A 21,187-nucleotide genomic window follows, 5' to 3' on the forward strand; every position below is an offset into this window, starting at 1 on the left:
ATAATGATTATGAGTTGTGCTGAAGAAATCTTCCCCAGCTCGGTTTCTATTCCAGAATGTATCCGGTCTGACCCCCATTACTTTATCCAACATTGGTGGTGTTAGTTCCAATGTACTCTTTAATTTGTAAGGATACCTCTCGTAATGTCTGTGGACACACATCTGTATTTTGTGTTCAAAATACTTTGTAAAAGTACTCGTTAAAAAATCAGTTATTTCACAGTCCTCTTGCACGCAGTTTTCCTCTTCTTGCTGCATTCCTAATTGCCACTTTTTAACTCCATGCTATCGTAAATTCATTTCAAACGTATTGTCACTTTGGTTGATTCTCTCTGCTATTTTTACTTTTTATTGGACCAAGTACTGTTGACTACGGTCTCTGCATTCTGCTCTCTTTTCTTATAGAGCCACCACTGCTCTTTATTCTTTTTGGAAGCCCATGTGTGTTTCATCTGATCACATTCTCTCAGTCCCACCTGGGACTTTCCACATCTTTTGTTGCTCAGAGGAAATGTTCGACACAACAGTATGGTTGCCTATGTTCATGTCTCTTCTACTTATTCTTTTGATTATTTCTTGATAGTATCTCTCAGCTGAAGACCTGAAGCCACTCATGGTGCCGTTGTGTGCCACATGTTATCTGCTCCCTTTGCTCGGTCGGTAGGAATCTGGTCTTTTGTAGCGGAACACAAGTTAAGCTGGAAACCCTTCCGTAGAGTGGTGAAAACATTTGTAGAAGTTGTCAGCACTGCAGCTCTATTTGCTCATCTAACATTGTCTTTGTAAGGAATGCCAATGTAATTGTTATTCGTTCTGATCTAAAAAAAGAAAATGGCCCCTAGGCCCCCAGTGTGCCCCCACTTTACTTTTTAATGCGTTTGTATCACTGTGAACCAGATGTCATATCACATCCTTACCTGTGAGCACTTTCAGCTGTCTAATGAGTGCTTCATATGTAAAATCTAGCATGTCTCTGCTTCTAACTCTGGTTGCTATCAAGATACTGCTGCCAACCATCAGTGAGCCTTTCAACAACAGTAGCTCACTTTTTTGTCTTACAAATGGATTCAAACCAATTGTTATATCTGTCTCCCTGCCAAAGAGTTAAGCATATCAACCCAATTCCCATAGCAGTGCTATGTATTTTTAATGAATTGAAACGATCTTCTTTTAAAACCTTTTTTCACTAAAATTGTGGATGCAAGTGAAGATTTTCTAGATTACCAGCTGGTCTATCAGATAGCTGAGCGTTGCCTATTTCTGTAACATTGAATTGGCTCATCCAAGCAAGATCCATCAGCCCAAGCAAGATGTCGCTGCAGGGTGGATGGCTTCCATCGTTAGTCCTCCAGTCCTCCACATGGAGGGGCTCCATGAATGGGAAGCATCTAAAAACTCATCACTGAGTGCCTCGCAGGGAAAAATGGGCTACTGGAGAAGAGAAAAAGATACTGCAGCAGATATCGTCCAGCCATCAGATGCAAACTCCTTTTTTCTTCCAATCCTCTTGGATGGAGGACTCTAGGTGCACGAGTCAATAATTCGGCGCATACACTAATTCCTAGGATTCCCTGAATCAGCAAAAAAAGCCCATGTAACTTCAATAATCTTTCAGAAGAAAGCCCGAAGAGTAGTACTCTCCCCAGGGTAGGTATCTAACAATAATTTACATGTAACACTATTACTATTCCTCTGGGGTCCTGGGCAACTCCACAGAGATATCAGGAGCACTGGGGAGCACCAGCGGGTTGTGATTTCAGAAGGAGTCGTCAATGGGCAGAATCGCAGAAGTTAAACCAACACAAGGCCTGTGCTGGCCAGAATCATGCCAGACCAGCTAGAAGGGCTGAGGACAGTTCACAACCTGTAGTCAGAAGAGGAAGGGAGACAACCAAGATGAACAAAGGAAAACAAATAAGGTGGAGGGAATGCAAGTCGTTGAACAAGGACTAACAGAGGCAGGAACCATACAACTCAGACACTTTCTGAGCAGCGCCACTGGAATTATGAGAAAGGTTGACTAAATTCTGCCTCAACAAAAGGCAAATTATGCAGCATAATGCAGCACATTTTTTGATAGCATACCTTTATTATTTTGTCATTTTTGCACATGGCAATACTGTCTGGGCATAAATTTTACCTCATAGTACCAGTTTAACAATAAAATACAGAAATAGGAAAATGAACGAGGGCCAGCTAACCTTAACAAAGAAGAATTCGCTGCACGTGAACACGTGGCCACACTTATAGTAACTTTGATCATTTGAAGCTAGAACAGATTTTTATATTAAAACCTGCAGATTATGCAGGAGATGATGGATTATGTGGCAAATGCAGCAAATCCATAAATATGTGGGAAAAAATGCACCCACAGAATCTCATAATTCAATTGGCCCTGGTTATGAGGCACCAGTCAGTTCCCCCTGCCACTACTTATCTTGCCCCCGAACTACCTTACCTCCTTTCTATAGAACTTTTTCTGACTATGCAAATGAAGTCCCACTTCCTTCTCAGCCCCAACCTCCATTGACCCAGTCTCTCCAACGTCCAGCCCTCCCTGTTTTGTGTTTTGATCTCAGAAACTGTTTTCGTCATGCAGGAAGGGAAAGGGGTTGTTGTTTCTCACTGTTCAGCATGAGCTCAGGCCTTGCCTCTGGAATCGTCCTATGGAGACCCCTGATAGCCACCACTAGCAAAAAAGGCAATGTTGAAATGTCTTTCTACTCAGGATCCAGGTTGTCACCTCTATGGAGACCTACAATGCTTTCAGGTTGCAGCTGAACATGATTGTGCAGCAAAGGTTTTAATAAGCTTGGAAATCTATAGAGGATTCCAAGTCTTACTGCATCTATTCCCTTCTGCATTCAATACACAATTCTCCAGATATTAACATTGCTTTAGCAAAGTATCTTTTTGGTGATGCTTTTGCCTGTGAAGGAAAAAGTTTTGGTTTGGAATTTTAGCCATCCCATGCATCTCAATGCTTGCAGCTGACTGGAGGGATTTTTCCACTAGCTAGTTTGGGTGCTTTTGGATAGCGGGTAGTGATAAGGTTTCGGAATACTGCCTTGCTGAAGGAGGTCACCGTTGGACTTCTCCCTTGTGTAACTCGTGAGCACGATGGATTCCAGAAAAGGAGGACAGACACGCTCTTTATAACTGCCGATTTCAAGATAGTGACTAGTCCAGGGAATGTTAATTGAGGTTCCCAATCCATGAGGAGGCTGAGTTCTTCCTGTGATGTCATTTTTTGTGATTATTATATATAAGAAGCCATTTCCAAGTGCTGGATGCATCACAATGCATCAGATCCATATTTTTCACAACGTTCTGCACCCTTTCGCTCTAATTTTTCCCAAATTCATGTTCCTATCTTTTTGAGAATTGTCTTGAATTATTTGCTTGGAATTGTCACTTGGCTCGTTCCTCCTCGATGGCAGAAGGAGTTTGGTTCCTTGCTGTCATTCTTTAATCGAATATGTATCTTCATTTAAGAGCTATAGGATTTCAAAGGTGGTTTTAACCTGTTTGTAGGATTTTCCTTCTAACTTTGGCCCTCTTACACTTGACACCTTTCAAGTATACTGTTCTGAGGAGGGTGTCCTTGTGGCTACTAGGCGAAATTGCCCACTTGTCATGCAATCAAGAAGGTGACTTAACAGACCATTTCAGTGTCCAATCTTTGACAAGCTATGATGGTGGTAAGTCAAGTATATATTATGGGACATTGTCTATGGAGCATGGAAGTTCAAATTTTGTATTTGAGTGCTTCATTTTGAGGATAATATTGAATGCTGAATTATGATGCGGCAAAATCTATAGGCACGTTTCCTCCTGCTTGCAATAACTTTAGACATTGTTGAGTGTTGTTATATTGCTAGTGCATGGATATCCCTTGATTGCTGAGGACAGCCCCATATTCAATAGTGAAGTTGAAGAGCACTGCTCATAAGATGGAAGCCTGGGTGACACAGCAGTTGATTTAGAGTGGACAGCCTTAATGAGTCTCTGTTCATATTGATGGTTGCATCCTAGAAAAGTGGTAATGTACGGTTGTTTTGCCAATGCACATACTGGTGCTAAGGGTTAGGAGGCGAATGTAGTGAATGTCAGTTTGAAAGAAGGATCCAAATCAATCAAGCCAAAGGAGGAAGGGGTCTCCATTGCAATGATCTGCAGGGCTTCATGGATTATTACAGTTTCTGTACTCTATTTGGTGTGGGAACCTTATTGATAGAACTGAGAGAGGAGGTGGCTGCTAATTTTGGAGGCTTTAATAGAGGAAGTTGGTGATTCCCTAAGAGTTGGCAAGGTAATCTCCAGTCTCACAGGGGTTTCTTTAAAAGAGGCAGGTGTTAACTGATATCAAGTAAGCAAGAGAAAATGACTTTGGCAATGAGGTGATAACAATCTGAAGAGTGGAATTGTAAACATTATAGAGGAGAGATTTCATAATGGCGGATGGAACAGTACCATTCTCAGGAGATCACTTCAGACACTCCATGGCATTCTTTAGGTCTTCTTTGAATACAGCACAGAAGTCAAGACATGAAGCATATCTCTGCAAGTGCCTAACAAACAGTTTATCGCCATGTATCTGTACCTTCGCGTAGAAAATAATGAAGATGGGGGACTAAAATAAAACCCCATGGGAAATAATGTTAAACTGTTTAAAATTGTTAAAAATATAAATTAATGTAATTTAATGTTAAAAAAGATATTACAGTTTTTATTTGATTGTAAAGTATTTTAAATGTGAATAATGTAACAAAGGGCCTGATTCTGATGTCGGATGGACCACCACTAACAAGCCGTCAGTGGCGGTCTGCCCGACATCCAGAGTATCGGTCTGACTGCCGGATCACAATGCCGGCAGTCAGAGTGATTTGGGCAAGAGGAAAGACCGCCGACTCTGCCAGGCTCAAGGAGCCAGTCGGGCCGGTGGTCAAACTGTAATCCCTACAATGGGGGTGGTGTCTGCGCAAGCACCACCGTAGGGATTACGATGTCCATTTCTCTCTGCCTTTACAAGGCGGTCCGACCGCCATGTAAAGGCAGCCAGAAAGGGACATTTGCGTCCCCTGGCAGGGCCCCATCCCCCATGGGTCTCCGCTATGTGGCCTGGGGGGGCGCATGTGGTGCCCCCCAAACATCCATGCACAGTGTGCATGCATCGTGTTCCAGGCACCATTAGGTGCCTGGCACACGGTGCATAGATGTTCAAAAACATCTCTTTTTCCATTGCGGCTTGTGCTGCAGCCCTTTTCCAGGCCGCAGCACAAGCTACAATGGAAAAAGAGAAGTGTACGACTGTCGGGACCTCCGATTCCTTGTCGGGCAGTCTCGAGCCCGAAACAATGGTGGTCGGACACTCGTCCGACGGCCATCGTAATGAGGTCCGATGTTTGTATTGTAATATAACTGAATTAATTTTAATACATTTTATACAACACGTTTACTACATTTTAATACATAATAAAATATTTTGTGGTGAGAATTTATTTTAAAATGTAAGGTTCGGAAAAATAATTTAAATATATTTTTATATATTTCTGTTAATAAAAAATTTATTTCAGATTTATGTTAACAGTGCTGTAGCAACTCTTTGAGTTTGTACTACATTTAAAATAAAATATAAAAATGAACGTTACATTAATATTTATCATGCAACATTTCTAATATCTATTTTGGAGTTAAATAAACGTTTACATTTTTCCTATACTTTACCATTTGGATATCTCTGCTCCAACTCTGGAGTCTCCGGTGGTAAAGTTTGGGTAAAATAAAAAACAAAACTCAAATATTCATTAAAAATATTTTTATATTAAATATTAATGTAAATTCATGCTAAACATTTATTTTAAATGTAGAACAAAATATCCAAAACTGCTCCAGACTTTTAGTTTAATTGTGAAATGCATATTTAGTGGAAATAAAATACATTAAATTCAAATATTTTTGTCTGATGTTTAAATGAAAAAATACATTCCCCAGAGTTTTTTGTAATTTGTTTTATTATGCATTAATAATTATTAAAAGTTTAATTCTAATTATTGTTACATTACTTTTTAATAAGGTATTGAAATATTTTGTAATTAAATTATAAATATGTACTATTTTATACATGTTGATATTATTTCCAATGGGGTTTTATTTTAGTTCCCTACCTCCATTATTTTCTGTGGGCGAGTGTTACAATACCAACTGTTAGTCATATGTGGTGCTGGATTTACTACTTTTGTTTAGTACTAATTTACACTCAGATTATGGGAATGTGCGAAAAGTAGGAACCTTACTCAAAAGTGTAAATACTCACAAGTGTAAGTTACCTTTGTGAATCAAGTTCCGTGATTTCTGGAATTCTTCTAACTCGCACTGAAAATTTGATAGACAATGGCATGGTGTTTACTAATTTTGTTTCAAGTTTATTTGAATCTCTCTACCTTTTCTTAGCTGCACTGCCCTTCAAACCTAAAACTTTGGCAAAAAACACACATTTTTTTCACATTTCTGAGAGAGAAAGTTCTGAAATCAGTAGGGGTCCAGAAATGTACTACCCCCTCATGTTCCCACAATTTTGCCAATAACAATGCTACTCCACTTGTGTGGCTAGGCATAGCGCCCTCCACAAGCCAGTGACCATGAGGAGTCCATATTGACTTAGCATGGTCCTTGGTTTGATCCATAAATGTCCATTGTGCGGGCCCAGCAACACCAGTGGGGTAGGTGATTTATTAGGAGAAGTGTGTAAATGCTGGGTGGTGGGAGTTTTGGTGATTCATGTATTTTCCAGGACTTTATCTCACAGAAAATGTTTAAGGTTTGCAGGGCATTTTGGGTAAGGAAAAGTTGTGGGATCCATGCAAGACACACATCGCTAAACTCCACAGGTGTCTAATTTTTAAAAATGCCTGGGATTAGTAGGTGTTTTCTGGTTGGCGGCCAAAACCATGGTGTAATAGTGCCGCCAATTGTGAGCACTTTTGACGGGGTGGTCACATCAAGAGTGTGCAAGTGTTTAAAAAAGTGTGCCATTCACACATCATAGATAACTCACTAAAGTTTTTTTAAAACATCAGACTGTGATCACGAGTGGAGACTTTCTCCCCCTTCAACTCCCACTGTTAGTTATGCAGTGATTGCTGTGGGAGGAGGAAAGATTGAGAAGTGATACTATAGAGGCCCTGTCACCCACTATCACTCTCTCCCTCTTTTGCCTTATCAAAGCCAGTAGAGGGGCACTGGCTCCTGAGTTTTTGTGATCTTTGCTTTATATGTGTGCTGTCCATGAATGTCTTTTATTGTGAGTCCCAGTAGCAACCGACATTCATAGACAAATCAGATGTTACGGGGTGTTAAGATGAGCAGACAGACCCCTTAAGGGTACAATTCCTAAAAAAGAAGTGGGGGACTAAACAAGTTAGGCAGTGTGCAAGTGACATCATGGTGCATGACATCACAGTGTGACATCACAGCATTACTGGAAGTGACATCACAACCCATGACCTCACAGGAAGTGACATCACAAGAAGTGACATCAGATCTTAACACTTCACACACTTTTCGCAGGTCTATCATGAGTACATTTGAGCTCATTATGAGATTTAACAAATTAGTTTTTTGTTGTCTGGATTGTGTCAAAAAAGTGACTCAATCCCAACGCAATATGTGGGCCTCAATGTATACATTTTTTTTTTTTAACTCTGCCACAAAGAAGTTGGCAACAAGGAGGAACATAGCAGGAAATCTAGTCTACTTAATTTTCTGTAGTCCCAGTTTTGAATCAAAGTAGCATGGAGGGTTAATGTGTCTCCTGCAAAGCATATCATCCAACATGCAGATTACAGATTTTAATTTTTTGTTAATTAGGTAAGTGAGTTACTGCTTTTAACACAGAGATCCGTTTGTTACTGGCAGTTCAAAAATTGTAATCCTTCTAATATAGCACAGCAAACTATGAAGGACATATGACTCCTACGCCTTGTTACCCTCACAGTCTTATGTAACACATATTGTTTATTGATTTACACATATATAGGATTTATTGTCAATGTATAATGCGTATGTGTGATGTAAAGTGCTCTGCATTGGAATGAGTAGCACTATAAAAAAAACAATAAAAAATAATAAATGTATTTAAATTGTTATGTGTGTAAATACTGGAAGAGACCAACACATCTGCCATTATTACAGTACATCCATATCTCTTATATACAGGGATTAAACAACATAAAAAGCATGTCTTTAGTAAGTATTGCTGAAGTTATTACAACAAGCTGTGTGCCTTTGTTTTGCCTCGAATGCATCTGCATCTTGGTGTGAGGCTCAGGCAGCTCCCAGTCAGGATAGTGGAACAAAACGGGGCCTGATGGTCTCTTAAGTTCATCCTTTGTTATGGGCCCAGCTGGAGTCTGAAATATGAAAGCCCCTTTTCCGCCTGCACATTGCTGCTCGAAGCAAAAGGAGACAAGGTGCAGGCGCTGTTGAAGGTGTCGCAGTGTCTGAAAATCACACCGGGACAAGTTCAGCATATTTCAGAGGGGCCCACTTCTTGCAGGGTGAATGGCGTCCATCCTGTGAAAATAGTGGGCGAACGCCATGTACCCACGTATACCCCTGACTTGTACCTTGGACTCCTTTATATCTTGTGCCCACCCTTTTTGATTTTCTCTCATAGGGTGGAATATTCTAATAGCTTTATAGCACAATTCAGCGGGCTGTCGCAACCATTAAAGATCTGCTTCCTTGTAATTTGCCCTTGACTCTGACCAATGATGCTGAAGCAGATCTTTAATGGCCAGTGCATGGTTATTATTCCGGTCATTTATGTGTAAACAGAACATTGGATGACATACAATCAGACACAGAATAAAAACTTGGATTCATCCTTATGGTGTTTATTTGTTTATTTAGACTGTTTTTCTTTAGCTCTTCTTCACTAAGAGTATTAGAGCGCTTTACATTACAACAACAGTTACATATCATATGCATACAGATAACATCAAGTTCATCAACAAGGATCACAAAACAGGAGGAAGAGGTTGGAGATTCTGTTGTTGGTGTGATATATCAAGCTCGTGTGCTGAATAAAATGTAATATGCTTTCTATATGCCAGAATCACAGATGTTTGAACTCAGGTGAAAAAGTATCTTTATTTACGAGTTTGGACTCGCATGTGGTATTCACAAAATGTAAAATTAAACTCCTAAAGAATTGTGTTCATACATAATATTACAGCAGTCTAGTGTAATTTTGTAGGGAAGCAAATCTGCTGAGAGGTGCTGGTTAAGGCATTTCAGGGTCTGAATGTCTGCTTAAGTAGGTGAAAACCGAGGGAGGAGCCTAGCGCGCAACCAAGATGGCCGCGTAGGTGCGAGGCTCCCGCGGACCTCCGCGACCTCCTATGACTATCCTGAACATATCCTGTCCCAGATGAGGGGACTGTGTTGGTGAGCCTGAGCTGAGGTGGCGCCCGTTTTCCGCGTCCAAATCGGACCTCGGACACCGACTTTAGCACCGATTGAGGTTTGCGGCCTTCTCCTGGCCGAACCCCGGATTTGCGTTGTGGGGCGATCCAGTGACGAAGTGAATAACAGCGGCGGATAGGGCTTGGTGGCTCGCGTAACCCACACTTTCACTTTCGCTTTCGCACCCTCATTGCTGTCTATGCGAGGTTGGCTCGCGGGGCTTTGTGTGTTGGTGTGGCCTCGCTGGGGGACCCTGCCTGCCCGCCGGCTGTGATCCGCCCCGCAGATCTGGGGGTGGCACCCCCCCGGAGCCCGTGGACCGGCTTGCCCGCCCTTCACGACGTGGCTGGTGCGATCGGGAGACTGGGACCATGGCCACGAAACAAGATGGCGATCGGGCAAAGGTAAAATCGACCCGGCGTGGCGCTGCCCATCAGTCCAACAGCATGGATCGCTATACCCTCCAGAAGGGATCTCCTGAGGTGCCACGCAGGTCCCTTGAGGGCCCTACTGATGCCCCCGATCTGCCCACGGATCTGACTCTGCGGGATGTCATGGGCGCCATCGCCGAGATGAAGGCCTCTGTGGGCCAGCGTTTTGACACACTGGCGCAGAAGATCGACTCGGTCCTCGTAGATGTTGGCCTGATAAGGGCCGATCTCTCCAAGACCAACGACCGAGTCGATTCTTTGGCCCACACCGCATCGGGCCTTACGACAGATGTGGCGGCCCTGCAAACGGAGGTGCGCCGGCTTGCTCGGGCGAGTGCGCTGATGGATCGTCGCCTGGAGGACTCCGAGAGTCGGGCCCGGAGGAACAACATCCGTATCATCGGGGTGCCTGAGGGACGTGAGGAAGCGGCGGCGGACCTTTTCGTGGAAGACCTGATTGTTACCCATCTCCAGCCACGGGGGCTGAGTAAATTCTTTGCTGTGGAGAGGGCCCACAGGGTTCCCGGGGGAAGGCCTAAGGTCGGAGCCGCTCCGAGACCTCTCATCGCCCGGATTTTTAATTTTCGGGACAGAGACGCTATCCTGCAATCCTCCAGACTACAGGGACCGATTAGACTTGACAATATGGACATTAATTTCTATCCTGATTTCACCCCTGCGGTCCAGAAGCAGAGACTGAGCTACCTTGGTGTCAAGCGCCGTCTTCGGGACCTAAATCTCAAGTACGCCATGCTTTTCCCAGCTAAGCTGCGAGTGGAGGTGGAAGGTCGCACGCACTTTTTTGATCGTCCCGAAGCGGCCGGGGACTGGCTGGATACTCTGTCTGGAGATCGGGATCGGGGTGGCGGGGGGGGAGCGGCCGGGGGAGAGGGCTCGCCGGATCAAGACTGAGGGACTAATATTAGGCCTCGCTCGGGACAAAAATGATGCCATTTTTGACTATACGTTGGATTGCTTAAGTTCCCCTCCTATGGAGGTTGTGTGGGATCTCTTGGGGGTTCTCCCTCCTCCTCTGGGGGTCTAGTTAGTTTAACTATCTATGGGGCGACAGGCACACTGCACGTTGGGGGGGCTGTCTGGGCTCATGCAGGGGTGCAGGGAGGGGGGAGTTTTGTTGGGGTGGGTGGGCAGGGATGGGGTGTTGTTCGTTATTATCACAAGGCAACCCTTTTTTTGTGTTGGTTCTACTGTGCTCTCGGGGGGACGAATGATGGTTTCTGTGTATGATGGGGGTAGGGAATTAACTTTGTTGTCTTGGAACGTCAATGGACTGGGGGACAGGATCAAACGAGGTGTGGTCCTGCAGTATTTGAAGCGACTCTCGCCTGATGTGGTCTTCCTGCAGGAGACACACCTTATTGGCAATTCCTTCTGTGCCATGAATCGGCGTGGCTACCGCCTCGTGGCCCACTCGGGCTTCACGTCAGGCTCGAGGGGTGTGGGTATCATGGTAAAGAACTCGCTCCCGTTAGAAATTGATGAGGTGCTCCACGATGACAGGGGACGTTACACTGTCTTGGTGGGTAGAATGGAGGGCAAAGTGGTTGTCTTTGTGTCAGTGTACGTCCCACCGGGGTTGCAGTCGACCACCTTTGCAGATCTGGGGCGCCTCCTTCTTGGCCTTCCGGGGGGGCTTCTGGTGGTGGGGGGGGATTTCAACGCGGTGGTTTCTGGGACTGTGGATCGTCACCCCCCTAGGGACCTCCCCCGGGCACAGGCGTGGCTATCCGGCCTCTTGGATACACTGGGATTGGTGGACTGCTGGCGCTTAAAACATCCCACGCAGCTGCAATACACTTTCCACTCCGGGGCCCATGGTAGTCTCTCACGGCTTGATTATGTCCTTGTCCCGGCGGCCCATGTCGGGAGGGTGGGGGAGGTGCGCCATTTGGCACGGGGTATCTCGGACCACTCCCCGCTATTGTTGCATTTTGATGTCTTCCCGAGGGCTGAGAGCAGGGTGGTCCCAATCAATTCCTGGTACCTGCGCGACCCCACCATTCGCGCTGAATTGATTAAATCCCTCCAGCGCTATTTTGAGGAGAATGTGGGGTCAGTGCCTTCAGCTATCTCCCTGTGGGAGGCCTTCAAAACAGTACTTAGAGGGGAGGCCCTATCCCTTATTTCCCACGCCCGGAGGCGCGAGCGGGAGGAGGTGACCCGGGTGGAGGCTGAAATAGTTGAGCTGGAGGGTGATCTAGAAGATGGGGTGACGGATGCTGCACTACATGTCCTCCAGCTCAAACAGGCGGCTTATAGGGCCCTCGTTACGGAGGCGGCCAGGGGCCTTAGTAGAGAGCAACAGGGGCGACTGTATGATGTGGGTGATAAGGCTGGTAAACTGATAGCGTGGTTGGATAAAAAGGAGAGAGCGAATCGTGTGGTCCCGCTGATTGAGAAAACGAATGGGGTGTGTGTAACTGAGCCAGAAGAAATTGTCTCCTGTTTCGCGGAGTATTTCCGCGAGGTGTATTCCCCGGTCTCTTCTTGCTCGGAAGAGGATTCCTGTGCCCTGCTCAGGGATATCGCGCTGCCTTCCCTGTCCGGGGAGGACAGGGTGTCGCTGGACGCCGCTCCCACCTCCGATGAAATCGCCCTCGCCATACGCTCGGTCGCTTTTGGCAAGGCCATGGGCCCGAACGGTATCCCTATCGAGCTGTATAAGCTGCGACCGGATACATTGGCGCCTCACCTCCGCGCAATGTTCCTCGCGGCCCACTCGCTGGGCTCCCTCCCGCTTGACCAGCGTCTGGCTACAATCGTGGTGATCCACAAGGAAGAGCGACCTCGGGATCGGGTTACTTCTTATCGGCCTATCTCATTACTGAATGCGGAGCCCAAAATTCTCGCTAAGGTACTCGCCAATCGGCTGGTCGGTGTGGTGGGAGATCTGGTTCATCAGGACCAGTCTGGCTAGGTTCCCCATCGCAATACAGCCCTTAATCTGCGGCGTTTGCATGGGGTGCTTGCGCGCGTCCCATTTATACGGGAACCGGCCATTTTGGCGTCCTTAGACGCCACCATGGCGTTTGACACGCTTGAGTGGCCATACATCTGGGCGATGCTTGCGAAGTTCGGATTTGGCCCAGGATTCATCAGTTGGGTCAAACTGTTGTATGAGGGCCCATTGGCGTAGGTGGTCGTGAACGGAAGAGTATCGGCCCCGTTTGAGCTGGGCCGGGGCACGCGACAGGGCTGTCCCTTGTCGCCGCTTCATTTTGCGCTTGCCTTGGAGCCCCTGGCGAAGTGGCTGCGGTGGGAGCCTTCCATCCGTGGTCTCCATTGGACCCCCGAGTATGAGGACCGCGTATCCTTATACGCTGACGACATCCTTCTGTACCTATCCTCCCCACGTAACTCACTTATAGTGCTAGTTGATGTTTTACACTCGTTTGGTCGTAACTCCGGTCTCGTCATCAACTGGGCTAAATCGTGTGTGTATGTTCTCTCTGGGGAGGCTCCTATTCTCCCGCGGGGCTGTCCGATCCAGATCGCCCCGCAGGGATTTCGGTACCTGGGTGTCTTCATTACTCTGGACCCGGAGGCCCGGTATGAACGGAATCTGCTTCCCCCCCTCCAGCGTCTGCGGGTAGATGTCGCACGCTGGCAGCGCCTGCCGCTTTCGCCGCTCGGCCGGGCGGCATTGTTCAAGATGATGTCTCTGCCGCGTTTTCTGTACGCTTTGCAGAACACTATGGACTTGGTCCCGGCGCGCTACTTCCGTGAGGTGGAGAGTCTGCAACGCCGCCTGTTCTGGAACGGGAGGCCGCGCATTGCTCTGGCTAAGCTGACGCTCCCATGGTTTGACGGGGGGATTGCCCTCCCGGATATTAAACGGTACTATTGGGCCTCCCAGCTCGCTGCCATTAACCATGGCCTCTACGGGCCCGCCCTAAACCCGGCATTTGAAATGGACAAGATGCTCCTGCCAGGTGGCGACTACACTCGAGCGCTCTACTCTAGCGCGCCCGACGCTCGTCTGACGGGCCCCACGCGTGTTATGGTGCAAGTCTGGCACGCGGCCAATGCAGCTATGGGGTGGAAGGACCGTTTGACCCGGGCATCACCTCTATACGCGTCTGAGCGGTTAGGTTCCCTGTGGACCTCTAAGGGCTTCGAGAAGTGGGACATAATAGGTATCAGTAAAGTGGGGGATCTTTGGACGAGGGGAGGATTTAAAACGTTCGATATGCTGCAGACGGAATTTCAGTTGCAGGGCAGTGAATACTTTCGGTATTTGCAGGTCAGTCATGCGCTGGGATCCGTCTTCTCGGACGCTGCCTCCATCCCGGAATATTCCCCCCTGGAGGATAGAATGCTGGATGGGCACATCCCGGACAGCACGATCTCCCTTATATACAAAAAGCTAATAAACGACCGCTCGGGCCTGTTGACTGCCCTTCGTGCGGCTTGGGTTGCCGACGGGCTGGAGTTGGACGACGAGGACTGGACCTCCGCGGTGGCCTCCCCGAAGGAGGTGGCCATACCGGCTCGCCTTCGCTTCGTCCAGCTCAAGATACTCCACCGGGTCTACATGACGGGGCCAAAGCTTCTGCGTATGGGCTGTGCTGGAGATGGGTTGTGTAAGCGTGGGTGTGGTGCTTTGGGGACCTTTATGCATATTTTGTGGGAGTGCCCGGAGGTAGAGGGGTTCTGGCGTGCTGTACATGAGGTGCTGCGACTGGTTACGCATGTGGCGCTGTTGCCTGAAGCGAGGAGATGCCTGTTGAATGTGTGGGAACCGACTGATTACTCGGCGCCGCAGACGTGGTGGGTGACTCTGGGATATATGATAGCCAAGCGTGATATTGCTCAACTGTGGGGATCCCAGAGGCCCCCGACGGTCTCGGCCTGGAAAGAACACATGGACTGGTGCATGTTTCGCGAAAAGGTGGTGTATGTGGCGAGGGGTGAGCCTGGGACATGGGTGAAAGTATGGGGCCCCTGGAACGCCTACCGAGGGGGTATCTGCGCACCACCGCTGCTGCCTGATGCCTCGCCAGCCCCATCCCCTTAGCCGACTCATTCCCCCGCTGCCGGGCATTGGGTTCCCCCAGTCCTCGTTCTGCTCTCTTCCCCCTCCTCACACTTCTGTGTATAGTTGGGATCCCCCCTCTTGGGGAGCACGTGCTGCTATTTTTGATTGTGGGTTGCCTTGTGGGTGTGGTTTTAATTTTTGTTGTTCTTAATTTAAAATGAAACCGCATAATGGGGCCTGGATGATGTGGCTTTTGACATTGTTACCTACTGTGAAATGCTCCTCCTGTAATGCCACGTGTTCCATAAATGTATGTCGTATGTTCCTATCATTGCTAGCGGCCGGCCGGAAGGTTGTGGGCCCATACTTGTATACTTTTAAGACTTGTAATAAACGGTTTCAAAAAAAAAAAAAAAGTAGGTGAAAACCCCAAAACCTGAATTTCTGCTATTCACAAAATAGAATAAGAAATTAACTCCAGTCGAGGGCCAGAATAAGTCACTTAAATGGGTGGAATTTGTGAGGAACATACCTAAATTGGCAAGAATATTGTTTCTGCATGGAGGGGGAAAGTGCAAACACACTTCAGCAATGTCTTGATGCTTGCTTAAATGTACCCTGTTGCATTTTAAATGAAGAACTAGATATACATGAGTACTTCTGGAAAGCTGTGATAGTCACAGCTTCCAAAGAGGACTCTGTGAATTCTCTGCGAACTACGAAACGAATCTGAAATGTTCCTTATAGCCATGTTTGAGTCAATGGTTGTAAACGTATTTTTTAGTTTTTTCAGTTTTTACAAAATCAGGCCTTAGGTTGAGGTATTATTCCTAAACGAGAAATGTCTGTCAAAGATCGAGATCACGATGACTACAGAGATTACTAAAATATCTACAGTAGAGGTAGAGTATTTGGTCTCTCATTTTCACGGGCTGATAAATAATGTTTATAGATGGTTAACCCTTCATCAATCATTGCAGTACAGAATAATGAAGTACACATGGCAAGCACCTAATAGTATTATCTTTCTTTCTTTTCTTTCCTTTTGTATTTTTATTCAGTGGTGCAACTTATGCATTGACCTGGTCTCATTCACCAGTGAAGTATTTAAAGGAGCTGTTTTCCAGTCATTGGATGGAATCATAGTGTCTGCGAATTGTAAACTGCGAAAGATCTTCACCATGAAATTGAAGCCCCAGGATACTTCAGAAGAAGATGGTTTGTCCTATCTAATACGCTACACATTTCATCAATTGTTTGGATGTAATGCCTTGTATTAAATAGAGGATTGACTAATTTTTTTAAGCTAATGATCTAATGTAGAAAGCCCTTTGGTGGTAAAAATAAAACTCTTCACTTAGCAAAATCCCACGGTTTGCAACTGCAAAAGGGCTTTTTACAATGTTCAAAAGCCCATTTACGAATTGCAAACGTTTTCCAGCCTCATAAAAGAGCTTTTGCAACCCTTTCCAAATTGCAGATAGAGGGCCCCCTTCATATTTACGAGTTGCAAAGGATTGTGTCAATAGTTTGTGACCACAGGTATTGTCACAACCCATTGATCAGTTACCGACCACAAGTTTGAGTGGCAAATGATTTGCAAAGGAAAAGATTTCCAGGTGGGAGAGCTTACTCTTTTGGAATCATGTCATTTGCCTTAGGGGAAGAACCATGCCCAGCTCCCCATGGGTAAGTTTCCAAATTAAAGAAGCATCTGTCCTTTAATGGATCTATACTTCTTTTAAAGAAATGTCTAACATTTGGCAGTGTAAATGGAAGGATGGAGGTCTGCTGTTCTTTGCAGGATTAGTGACAGCGGATTGTTCGTGAATAGGTGTTTGGATAGTGCCTGTAACCTCAGCACATCGCTGTTGTAGTACAATTGGCCTTGACTGTCTGTATATTGTTGTCATCCATATCAACTAGTTGACCTTTGTCCGGTTGAGGTGTGTAGATAGCTAAGGTTGGCCATCTTTGTCCTGAAATTGTTAAAGGTCTCGTGTTCAATGTACATTTAATGGTTCTTCAGTGAACCTATACAGCTGGTAATGTGCTAAGAATCTATGATAGCACATAACCCGCTGGTTCCACAGCTTGTATATCAGTCCATGAGTAGAAAACTTCATTGGTATGTAGTGGATCACTCCGAATGTCCCCACCTAATTGTGGGAATCCCCATGCAGTCAGATGGAAAGTAAGAGCAGGGCATTCATTTTCTGGAATGTCCACTGTTTCGATTTCTACCTTCTCTCTTTCCCCTTACCATTGTTTCTAACCACTTGCATATATCCTATGTAACTGTCAAGCACATAACAAACCTCAGTTCGTCAGGTGCACCTTTCCTTGTATGAAATGGATTATAAAATACCACAAGATGTCTCCACTCAGTTTGTGTGTGCAACTTTTGTTTGTGTTCCGAGCGGTAGGGACCAGGGGCATGCTGGCAACCATTTCATGTTACTTTTAAGTTATAGATATCTCCCCGTGTAGCCTTCCTAAAACACAAACGCACTGCAACCTTTTCAGAGAAAAGAAAAACTGGCAGGTGTCTCGCACCTTTCCCTGGTGAGCTATGCTCAAATAGACAAGAGCATTAGGAATCAGACAAAGGGCCTGATTACGACTTTGGCAGTCCTCCTGTGGAGCCCCATACCAGTGCCCTGCGGGTGGACTACCAAACCTGTCCTCACACCGCCTGCCGGATTATGACTGTAATCCTTGGTGGGCAGATGTGATGTGGCAGTCCCACGGTGGTGCCTCTCTAAAGCTCATAGGAGAACCTTAGGAGGCACCGCCGTGGAACCGCCACAGTACGTTCCTGCACGGGAAGGAATGCACAATTTTGTGCATTCCTTCCAGTGCAGGAACTGGGGGTGCAAACATGTGCCCCCCTGCATGCACACCAATGCACAGAGGCACAAGGGGGCCCTGTTAGGGCCCTCTTTTTTGCCTCACCGCCACCCTATCATGGCAGTCTCACTTCCATGAAAAGGATGGCGGTGAGGCAACTAGTAATATGCTTGGCGGTGCTGCAGCTGAATCGCCAACATGTTGCAGCCTCTGACCGCTGCTTAACTGCCGTGGGATCCCAGGCAGTTGCAGTGGTCCTTTGGCAGTCCAACTACCAAAGTCATAATACGCGGGTGGACACCAGCCTGCCGGTCCATGGACCACCACCGCAAAGCAGCCGTAATCAGGCCCTAAATCTTTTAAAGAACCCATTATTCGTGACATATTGCATGAACAAAAAGTACTGTACATGTTATAAACACCTCAACAAGTAAAATACACAACGGGCACATGCTGGAGAAGCCCCAATCATATTTCACACACCCCTTATTGATTAGTCGAATCCCTACCTAAGTTATAACTGACAGCTTAACACCATAGTTTTGTTCGTTTATTTGTATAAGTATGTCAAGTCATGGAAAGTTTCATTGCATACCATATTGTGCCATTATGCCTGGAGTTAGAACTCCGAATTTCAGTATTCCTCCAGCAACTTGTTCTTTTTTTTCCGGAGTTTTATATAGCACCAACTTGACCCGAAGGTATCAGGTATCAGAGCGCTTTACATGAGCACCAGTTAAGTTACACAAGGACACATTCATTTCTGTTAGGTACAGAGAGATTAAGTGATTTGCCCAGAATCACAGGATGTGTTGACCTTCATTGACGAGACTCGAACCCGGTTCCCCAAAGTTGAGATCGACCGCCCTAGCCCGTTCAGCCACATCCTCTCCCATCTTCTCGTGCCTAACCTCACCTCAAACACTGATATTCTATATATATTTCTTAAGCGTGGTGCTAACTCATGAAGGATGCCACAGGTATCCAAACCCTATTATAGGATACACGAACCCTTTGGAAAAAAAGGTCCTGGCAAAATGGGGTGAGTGCACCCAGCCATAAGACAGGCTCTGTAGCCGACGACCTCTGCACAAGGCGGAACACTACGCGCAGTGATGTTGGCTGCCAGTAACCAACACTGATTGGATACAGCTGAAAGCTGTGTCTAGTGGGGATCAGCTGCCTGCAATTGATTGGCTACCCACTGTTCATGCCGGGTTCTGGAGAGGGCAGGGCTTGGTTGAAGGCCATGTACAGCAGGGGTCCGCAGACTACAGGAAAATGGGTTTAAGAAATTGTTGGATGTGTATATGATCAAAAACTTACAAATATTCAGTGGAAAAAAACAGATTAAAGTGACTTGTTTAGCTGTATAGCTTTAGTTATAACACCTAAACATAGGTTAAATAAAAAGCCTTAGAAATTACCTGAAAAGAACTACAGACCTCGAACCAGGTCCACGAACCCAACAAAAGGCCCAACACATGCCCTTAAAGCGTACCGTGAATTAACATCAACAGGCATGACGTTTGCTGTGGGTTTACAACCCTTATGGCAAGGTCTACACCTCAACCCCCAAAATAAAACAAAATTGGGTAGGCTGCATGCAGTGGGTTAGGTGTAGGAAACTGTTGGATGTGGTATACAATCAAACAAAAGTAATTGAAAAAAAAACAAAGGACAGAGTAAAGTTATGGTTCACTTTGGTTATAACATCTAAATGTAGGTTGAAAATGACGCGACTGAAGAGGAGTTGTAGTTGCCAATTAAAGCAAACAAAAAACACTTACAACGGTAGGCAGTCTATAACACGCACAACAGAAATGGAAAATCATGACTCGTACACCAGTTGCAATACATGGGCTATGCTTATGGCCAAAAATACTTTTACAAAATAAAAAACAACACCTAAAAGTAATTAATAAATCAAGAAAACATATTGAAATCAATAAATAACACTGCATTCATTGTCGTCTCTTTTGCAGTGTGAAGTGCAATATGACACTTCAGAATTAACATGTGTACAACTCTTACATACCCAGTGATCCAGTGCTTTATCTGAAAATCTGAGCATCAGCAGTACAGTATACCAAGTGGTCTCTTTGTGAGCTTTATCTTATCTGATTGAAAACAATGTGCTTGCTGCTGACCATTGGATCAAAACTGCTCCTGATTAAGCTATCGCAGTAAAAGTGACTTACTCTTGAATTCTATTCCAACCAGCCAGTGGTACTCTATGGAACTAGCAGAAGCTAAGAAAGAATGCAAAATGATGTAGCATTTTTGGAGAGAATGTGGCCTAATAGCTAGGGCGGTCGACCTCGAAGCTAGGGCAACAGGTTCGAGTCTCTGCAGGGATGCTCAACATCCAGAGATTCTGGGCAAATCACTTAATCTCCCCATGCCTAACAAAAAGAATGTGTCTGTCGGCAACACAACTGGTGCTCATGTAAATCGCTCTGATACCTTTGGGTCGAGTTTGCGCTATATGAAAAAAAGGAAGCATATTCCACTACTATTAAATGGAAGTATAGAGTAGTTATTAAAACTTACATTAAAAAACACATCAAGGTGCGTGGCCAAGATGGCAGTGGTGTGAGACTTGCCGACCGCTCCTCCGCTGCCCAGACCACCAAGTGCTGTTCCTTGCTGAGTTCCTGGACACACGACTATATCCATACTTGCCCCAGGTGTTGCAGTGACAGCCGAGTTTTCATGTGGGGGGCTTGTCTCTGCCCTGGAGGTGCTCTGACCGTGGTGCGGCGGCCCAGTTGGCTGACCCCGAACCAGGCAGGGTGGTGGCTGCCCAAGATAGAAGGCCGCTAAGAGGGCCGCCAATTGCATTATACTGCCTCTCTCCACAACACCGACTGCACGTTGCTGTGCTGGCATACAGAAGTCCACTGAGCCTTACAGGGGGCTCATGCCGCCACCAGGAGGATTCCCGCCGACGCATGGAGCGGCCCTGAGAACGACAAGATGGCGGTATCAAATATGGCATCAAAGCTTACACCCAAATTTCTTGCCTTCTATACTGGGGATTGAGTGGCCACCAGGAGTTGTTCCAGAAGGAGAAGGTGGTAGCAAATAGAAACACCTCTGTTTTTTCCGAATTAATCTTTAAATAGTTCTTCTGTATCCTGTTGGCAATGCTACCTATACAGGTTTTGAAATGTTTCGCCACTTTATCAGGTTCCGGTGAAACTGATACTACTATTTGGGTATCATCGACACAAGAGAATACAGAGAACCCACAGGATCTATTAAGTTCTATTAGTGGAGTAATTTAGGGATTAAACAGGATTGGACTTAATCAATATCCCGGAGAGACCCCACATAGAAGCTTAAAGGGGGTGGGGGTAAAATCCTCCAAGGCCACCATTGTTCTCTATTTGACAGAAAAGACGTGATCAATTTGAGAGCTGTACCCTTGATGCCT

At 45.9% G+C, this 21,187-nt stretch overlaps 1 protein-coding gene across 5 annotated transcripts in view; it reads left to right on the plus strand.

The window, feature by feature from the left end:
- CFAP20DC (CFAP20 domain containing) overlaps nucleotides 1-21,187 on the plus strand; it is a 1,691,586-nt gene that overhangs the window by 507,410 nt on the left and 1,162,989 nt on the right. For all 5 annotated transcript variants that reach the window (XM_085624732.1, XM_085624734.1, XM_085624733.1 and 2 more), the window contains exon 7: nucleotides 15,960-16,116. In XM_085624732.1, the coding sequence (XP_085480858.1) occupies nucleotides 15,960-16,116 (157 nt within the window). The remainder of the gene's footprint in view (nucleotides 1-15,959; nucleotides 16,117-21,187) is intronic.

Source organism: Triturus cristatus, chromosome 9 (genome assembly GCF_964204655.1).
Source record: "Triturus cristatus chromosome 9, aTriCri1.1, whole genome shotgun sequence".
NCBI lineage: Eukaryota > Metazoa > Chordata > Amphibia > Caudata > Salamandridae > Triturus > Triturus cristatus.